This window comes from Larimichthys crocea, chromosome XIII, assembly GCF_000972845.2.
Source record: "Larimichthys crocea isolate SSNF chromosome XIII, L_crocea_2.0, whole genome shotgun sequence".
Classification (NCBI taxonomy): domain Eukaryota; kingdom Metazoa; phylum Chordata; class Actinopteri; family Sciaenidae; genus Larimichthys; species Larimichthys crocea.
In genome coordinates, this window is record NC_040023.1 from 13,996,108 (window position 1) to 14,004,876 (window position 8,769).

Consider the following 8,769-nt stretch of genomic DNA (forward strand, 5'->3'; position numbering starts at 1 on the left):
TGTTGCTTTCAGACTGGTAACTGTCCTTTCATTGGCTGCACACTGGAAGTGACTGACAAACAGGGTCAAAGTTGAAACTGATCAAGACATCTTGATAGTAAAACAGTCTCCACAATGATTAAAGTCATATTGATATGTTGAATATCAGATTGTTCTCAGTCCAAAGTGTGTTCAGTGGATTCCAGAGGCATCACTTCTGCAGCATGATTTAATCATTTTATTTCATCTGAATACAATAATTTAATGAATCTATAAGACTGTATGATATGGTTAAGAAAAGGTAAATAAAAGCATTTCAGCAATGTTAGGGAATTATGGTGGTCACTCTTCAATGGTATGAAACAGTGAGGCAGTGGTGCTGCTACCAGCCCATTCTTATTTATACAATATGAACATCACTACTTCCTGCATGGTTGACACAACATCAAGACTTTTTCCCAGCATAAATAAAACAAATTCATAATATCCTAATAATGTGAATATGAATGAAGAACTTGTCATAGTGTTTCTTAGATACAGCACACAGTGGGGCCAGTGTGGAGGAAGCTGGAAGTCTATAGCTCTCCAGAGACATCCACCCGGCTGTAGGGCACAAGGGCCACAACACACAGGCATTCTGACCACTCGGCTCCACTACAGCCACACAATCAGACAAACGGTGTCAGCCAGCCACCTTTTCACACATACTCACACATACACTAACGGCAGTCAACGTGATGGAAGAAAGTCTGTGTGAAATGATTCTTTACCGATGAGGTGCACAGCTTCTAACTAAGGCTGTGCTCAGAGGGAAGGCTTTCCTGCTACTGCACTGCAAACGGTCAAAGGGCACATGCAGTAATACTCCATTATGACTGCTTTCTGTCCAAAGAATTCAAAGGTCTGAATATTAAACAGCGTTTTCTTTAAAGGGACAAAATACATAAAGGGGAAAGTAAGCATAAGCAAAGGTACAATTATCTCTGCATCACAACTTCATCATTTTATGACCATAAACTAATGATGATTACAATGATAATTTACTATGTTAGTCTTGTTACTTAACGATAACATTATGTGGAGACATCAAAGATTAAGTGGAGTGATAGGTCTATTTGAGGATGATGAAGCACATATTCAGGATGATTAAAGGGTGATTCAGTAAAGCAGATCCATAAAAAACATAAAGTATTTGATTGAAACCATAATGTTCAAAGTGTTTTCAGCTCACAAAGTACTGCTTTCTACATTTTCCCATGATGCAATGTTCCAAGTCTTTTTGCAGTGGCCCGCATTCAAACTTAAAACTAAAAATACAAATCTCCACACGGAGGCAACACTGATGACATCACTGGGGGTTACTCTGACTTGACAAAGCTGCTCCACATCCAGAGAAGAGCCTCTACAACTCTTTTCACAGGCTGAGCTGAACTCCACCATCACATTTGTGTGTAAAATTGGTTGAATTCCCCTTTAACTTGTGATGTCAGTATAGCAGAGCTTAAAAGTTGTTCCTGCAGATAAATGCCAGCAGACTGACAAAGGGGCAGGATGGGAAGGAATAGGAGGCGGGGAGGCGGCGGTGGTGGTGGTGGTGGTGGTGATTGGAGGGGTCTTCCTTCTACCCGTCCAAAGCCCAGCGACTGAGCGTCTCTCCTGCTGGAATTTTCCATGGAGTGAGTGGCAGGCAGGGTATACACACAATTCCTCACAGCTAACTGGGTTTAAATAGATGACTGTGAGACCTGGGACAGTGTCTCCAACGCCTTCCACATCCACACACCCCCACACCACATCACCCATCTCACCCCGCTGCCCAGCATTTCTGTAAATTTTCCAGGGCCATCGTGCCCCGCATTGCTGCCTCTGAGGACTTCCTGGCGCCCAACCAAATAAGGCTGATACCCTGTGTGGTGTGTGTCTGTGTGTGTGTGAGAGAGAGACAGAGAGAGAGAGACAGAGAGATTCACATTCACAGCAACTCACACTCACATGTCAAGTGAAAGAGACTAAATAAATAGAGCTGAAGCCAAAGAGTTAACTGCTTGATCTCTCCGCTGTCAGAATCTGTCTCCAGATGTGAGGACCTGGCCAGTGTCACCAGTTCACATGAATGGGAATCATTTCTGGCCTCTTTCCTCCCTGCGTGTTGACTCAGTATTATTTATACCCGATAAATGCTTTCCTGACTGCACTTGGCATCAGGCCTGATCTATTCATATTTAAGGTATTTACACAAGAGGCAGGGCCAAGCATAACATTTAGTGCAAAATACACCTCGGGGCTTACAAAATGTCGTGCTAATTTATTTTTGCTTCAGTTCACGCACTCATATTTCTGATGTTAAGGGGAAAACCGTATTGGGGTTAATGGCACTCCAGTTTCATCAAATATGATTATTTGGTTTCCACAGCCGTGCGTCTCTTCTGATGTTTCTTTGATGTGATGCAGGAGAAATTCATCCTCCCCACATGGGAGGTCAGAGGTCAGGAGCTGTCAGCACAGAGCTGAACCCGCGCCCTCTACTTAAAGGATTATTACACAAACATGGCTTCCTCTGCAAACTGTATGCGGTTTCAAATTCATACATGAAACAATTGGTCGACGCACATCCTTTGAGGTGTCGGCGTGTATTCGGGTTCAGTCTGTGAGAATGTTGGACTGTTTTTAGACTCTGCATCACTGAGCAGTAAAGGGCAAAAACCCAAACACGGTTTAATCCTATACTGAGAGGGGCATAAAGGAGTGCTCCACCAATTTTACACATAAAATTTCCACATGGATCCCCAGTGACACTGACGACCAGCAGCATGTTGTTACATTACCTCGTGCTGAAAATAAGTTAAGTTTGAACATATACACAGAAAACAGACAGTTAGACTCAGTTAGCGCACCAAGCACCTGTCATTTTAAAATCATTCTCAGTGAATCCAAACAGAAGAAAAAGTCCTGATCTTTGTTTTGTAGATAGTTGAAGTTGTCATCAACAAAATAAATGTCTCCGCTGACAAAGCGTCCCCAGATTTTATTATTTTTTCTCATGTAGCTGAACTGTTGTTTGTTCTCATGAAGAAAGAAGCATGCCAGTTTAAAGAGTGACAAAAGCCACATTGTGGTCTCGAATTAAAAAGGAAGTTTAAAAGGAAGACAACTTGTGATCGTCACTTTCTTTCTGTCTTTGAGGTTGAGCTGTTTGTTGACTGAGGAGGAAAAAACGCTCATTTGAGTGGCAGCAACATTCTAGAATTCTCCTGGGATCTAAAGGGTTAACAAGGACAGGAGGCTCATGAATGTGTCCAAACAGGCTCAGGAAGAAATTCACTGGGGTGGTTTAATATCACGGAGAAAGTCTGAAGTGACACTGACAGAAGTCTCTGTGGTGATGATGATGATGATGATGATGCCTCCATTTGGTACTAGAGGTGAGCTTCTATGATTATGATGATGAGAACAATATATCCATTCTTAAATGGAGTTAAAGAGCAGATCTGGGATCAGTGTTTTCTGTGTCTAACTGCTCACAATAGTCTTACAATAACAACTTGTCTTTGCTAGTCATCACTGTCATCATGCCACCCATCTGACGTCAGCAGCAAAACTACATTTGGAAATGTGAAGACAATAACATCACACTGTGTTTGGTTCACTCCCTCCTGCTTTCCCAGCTGTGGTCTGCAGCTGCTTTCACAAGAAAACAATCTGAATGATCGCTCTGACTGTGACACTACTACAGCTGAGTGGACCACGTTAAGAACACCACACACTGTCAGAGCAGTGGCGGTTTTCAGGGGGATAAGGACGTGGAGGTCAGCAGGAGCCTTAAATTCACCAAATTACAAAAAAGTCTCTGCTCTGAGAGTTTGTACAAAAATGAGAATTTGACTGTGACGTAGTTCCAATGAGATGAACACTCTGTATGGAGAGACACCACCAAAGGGTAAAAATGACTCGTTCAACACTGAAAACAGATCAAGTCCTGATGTGACTGATGTGTGGAGTCCATGCAGGAGGAGGCGTTGAGCTGGCTCCGCAGACTCTGCTGGACTCTGTAGTTGTTGATGTCTGAGAACTGCAGCTCAGCTCAGACTCCCTCACTCTATCTGGCTGTTCCCCTGCATTCATCCAGCAGCATGATAGAATTTCCAAGACAATCACAAACACACGTGACCAAACGCTATTTGGGACTTTTAAACACTCCAGCCATCAGTGGAGGCCACAGAGGAACACACATATGCATACTGCACATATGAACACACACACGCGCACGCGCATACTTACTCTCTGACGGATAGAAGGGCTGCATGTCGATCTTGTGCACCTCCTTGGCGTAATACTCCTCCTCGCTCCGCTGCCGCTCACACGTCGCCGCCCGTTCGTTCGCCTTCTCCTGCAGCAGGTCCCGGGTGCTGTTGTAAATAGCGACAATGTCCCGGGACACCTCCTCGGGCTCAGGAAAATCCTCCGGGGGGGTGGTGAGCTTCAGTTTGCTCAGGATCTGCCCCCGGATCGCCTCGATGCGTTTCTTCTTGAACTGATCCATGTCCAGCGTGCTGCATGTGGACAAACTGAGCGCCACGGTGGCTAAATCCAAAGTTAGGAGGAGACTGACAATACACAGGTTCATCTTGTCCTCCACAGTATTCAAATCTCAAATAAAAAACAGATTCAGGAAATATTCACTCTTTAAATCTCGCCAGGAAGACGCATTTCTCAAACAAAAATCAAAGTGGAGAGCATTTACGCACACGGGTCAAGACGCCAAAAGAGTTATTTAAAATCTTTTAATTACCCAGTTTTTTTTAGCAAAGTGTACCTGAAAATCCATTCAACAGTCCCGAAACAAAAAGGTACCCGTTACTTGGTCGGAAGGGCTCCCACGGATCTATTCCCGGCTGACAGATAGAGTGCGTAAAGGTGCCGCTGAATGTTGCCAGAGGTGGACGCGACATCAAACGGGTCTGAAATTCATGGACGAAAACAAGAGTGAAAAACAGCTGAGGGCGCAGAGTCAGCGGGACGCACAGCCGTGTAGCCTGCGGGACTGAGCACACCTCCACCGCATCAGAGCGCTCGGATCGGAGCTTTCCTAACCGCACCTTAGCCTCCACGAGCCCGGGCCCGACGTCTCTATCTTTCAAACTTCAGCGGCTCGATGTGCAAGTCATCGCTTTACTCTACGGACAAAAAGTTGTTTTACACACACCAAAACTCGGACGCGGTCCTGCCGATCAGCGGGGACGCAAGGTGCGGAGTCTGGCTGACACGTCGAGGCGAAATCGCGAATCCGCACAGAGTGGTTAAAGCGGTGACAGGCTCTGCCTTTAGAAGCAGCTCAGTAATAAAAAAAAGCCTTCGGTACTGTGGAGCGCTTTCACGCGTCTTCCCTCACCCCATCTAGTAGGGGAATAGCTCGTCCTTTACGCGTGCCAAGCGGACAGCAGTGGCCGCTTGTAGGAGATTTATACTGGACTGAAGTTACCACGTGCTCCCCCCTCCGCTCACTTCAAACCAAGGTTGTGGTCATCGCTGTCGGAGAAGGGGACCCCTTCAATTGCACGTTACGAGACGATTTATTGTAACTAGGAGTGCTCGCTGTGCCCATTGGGACAGCGCTGCAACGGCTAATGGCCCATTGGCCCCGGTACGTCGTGACGCAGGGTCCTAAAGCCGGTCAGAGCCAGGCGCCTGGAACTTTTGAAAAGCTGCCACAGAAACATCTCCGTGGTGCCCTTTCTCCATGTCACACTTCACACGTTTTAGTGTTTACCACTCACGGGACTGTAATGATTACGTACTAGTGAGCTCATGCATGATGCAGGGAACACATGAACACTGTACAATGTTGTTATCTTATATTATATAGAGTTTTGTTCTTTAGTTGATTTCATGTCTCCTCTGTGTACGTTATCATCTTCTGTTACAGGCTAATAAGAACTGTTTGAACAGGGAGTGGTAATGACTTCACTGGCCATAACAACAGTTTATTAAGAACCTTTTCGTTCTGCTCAGCTCACAGTGTTAACAAGTTGAACACAGCTCACTAATGAAACTATCATTTTTTTCTGTTCTGGCCCCAGATGTGCTATGTGGTCATTTGATGAGCCTGACAGTCATGTAGGTGATCACTGGGACCGTCCTCAGGAAAGGTAACAAATCACAGTCCTGTCAGCTGATGTTGGGTTTACATTGTAGACATATTATCGATTATCAATGACCAGAAACCTTTCTAAAGATTATTTTATTTTGGCCTTTTCAAGCTGTATTTTGATAGAGACAGGCATGTGTGGAAAGAGAGATGGGGAATGACGTGCGGGAAAGAGCCACAGGTCGGATTTGAACCCTGGGCCACCACAGCAAGGACTGAGCGATGACTTTATACATGGGGCGGCTGCTCTACCAGCTGAGCGAAACACTTCCCCAATGCCCTGAAACTGTACATTTTAAACATTGTTTTTCTGTTTCGTGCCGTGAACTTTTTAGTCCTTCTCCACATTGTAAACTCAACATGTAGCCTCTCTCTGATCATCTCTGACACCATCATGAATAATGTGGTTCAGAGTTCTTCTAAACAGTCCTTCAAAGGATTTGAGGTCAGAAGAGCCTGAAAAGGCCATAACAGTCAATCAGCAGTCTGTGGACCGGGGTGTCCTCTCCATTCATCTGTCAGCTGACTGGGTGGTGTCAGATGTAATAGGATAGGACCGGCTCCACCATGTGCTTCTCCAGCCTTCGTGCACTCCCACACGCTCTGAGCCGGCTGTGTGGCAGCTTTATCTACATTCACACCCCTCAGAAAAAATACCACTTCATTGTGCATCGTGCATCATGCATCATGCATCATGTGCCAAAGCCTGGTGCCGGCCCTCCACGCTCCGCTCGACCAAAGCCGGCCATCCATCAGGTCTGACAGCTGCTCCCTCATTCTCTGGATTCAGAGGCTGCTGCAAACCAGATGCTGTCACTAAATCAGAAAAAACAGATGTGAGACAAGACTAGGTGTGTGTCTGAGGCTGTTCCTTCAGACACCTGTTCCACAAACAGACAGGAGGAACATGCAGGAGACGATCTGATCCCGTCCAATCCAGATGATTCTTAATCTAGAACATGATTTCAGCACACAGACGACCGTGTTTTCACCTCACTCACTTTCAAAAGTAGAACACAGTCTTCTTCATCAGCAGATTCATTTTGCTGAAGTGTTGATGTGTGTAAACCTTCCATAAGTCATAATTATATAAATACACTTGTAAAATGTTGAGTGCTGGGACAGAAACATTCAACATCAGTTATTGAAGGACTGTTTAAAACTAAAATCAGCACTTGCAGGATGTTTTTCGGTGACTGTGTGTCATCAGGCATTTCACACAAACACAACTGTGCGCCGTACATGACTGCAGCGAGGTGACATGTGACCACTGGAGGTCAGCAAAGAAGATATTCTGGGGTGTAAGGATCATTTCACTTTATGTTCACAGCTTTTGCCATCATTTCTGTCAGTCATGAGAATATTGGATCAAGACTGGACTAACCCGGACAAGAGACCGAAGAAACCACAGGCATCATTTTATACCAATGAGCCTTGTACAACTTTTAAATTCATCTGCAATTTGAATAGAATAGAATGCAATTCTATTCCTGATTGTTGCAAACAGCAGATGAATTTAAATTTATCTGCTATTTGCAACAATCATTTGTCAAACATGGCCATAGCTGTGTTTAAGCAGTGCTCATCAAGTTTTTTTGTATTGCAGGTCATTATGTGAGTTCATTATGTTCAGCTTTTACTGGCAGATTCAGTCGACCAATAGAAACACTGATTTTTAATCTGGCAGTGTGTGATGACAGGGGCTGGTAGTTTCACTGAACAGAAGGCTCATGTGACCGTACTTTGTAAAAACTCATTTATCATCCACTGGTCTCAGAGTGTCGGTGGAGCGCCGCAGTGGAAGATGGCTGGTGTCTCTGAGCGGAGCGAGCAGGAAGTGTCGGACAGAGACACAGTGGAGGTGGTAAATGAGGCGACACAGTGGCCTGTTCCCCAGGCTCTGTGCCAACAGGGGCTGGTATAAAAGTCAGCATACCAGAGTGCAGGCGGCAGTGTTGCTATGACAGATGAGCATCCAGTGTGGTGCAGACGGATCGACGCGCTCCTAATATTTCCACGGCTTGTGTCATTGGTGAGGACCAGACATAGAAGTATCCACAGCAGAAGTCAGCACCACGTCACCTCACCGGATTACTGCCACAGCAGCCGGTTGACAGATCAGTATTCACAGCAGTGATTCTCAAACTTTTTGGCTTAAAATGAAGCAGTGAATTTGCCTGAAGATGCAACATACACATGCCAAATGTTCTTTTAAAGAAATATAGGATGCTGTTAATTATTCCTCTTCTCTAGACTGACCATAAAGACACACCCGTTGATGTCACATTAAAACATCGTGCACATAGCATCGTTTTCAAAAAAGTCAACCCGCATAAATACGCCATTGAGCGCCGTCATAACTACGCCAAGCCTGTGGGTGGCAGTGTAGGAAGGAGGTGAATCCTCTGCAAGCCAATCAGAATTATGCTTACATGAGCATCGTCATAGCAACAAGTAAACATTGGTCACACTTTTGGCGCATCCGCTGCCTAAAACTCTGTTTATCTCAATTTACACGCAAACGCAAAACCGGAGTTTTCCAGAATCTCCACTCTCGCCGGAGTTTTTAGAAAGATTCGTTTTCAGAGGCGAATTCACCGTTTGCGTGTAAAAGACAGGTACAAACGAAGGGAAATGTCTGTGAG

At 45.1% G+C, this 8,769-nt stretch overlaps 1 protein-coding gene across 1 annotated transcript in view; it reads right to left on the minus strand.

Moving 5' to 3' along the window:
* tgfb2 (transforming growth factor, beta 2) overlaps positions 1-5,577 on the minus strand; it is a 38,765-nt gene extending 33,188 nt beyond the window's left edge. Inside the window, exon 1 of the mRNA XM_010752699.3 lies at positions 4,258-5,577. Coding sequence (XP_010751001.1) covers positions 4,258-4,603 — 346 coding nt within the window. The 5' untranslated portion in view covers positions 4,604-5,577. The remainder of the gene's footprint in view (positions 1-4,257) is intronic.
* Between the last annotated feature and the right edge of the window lie 3,192 nt (positions 5,578-8,769).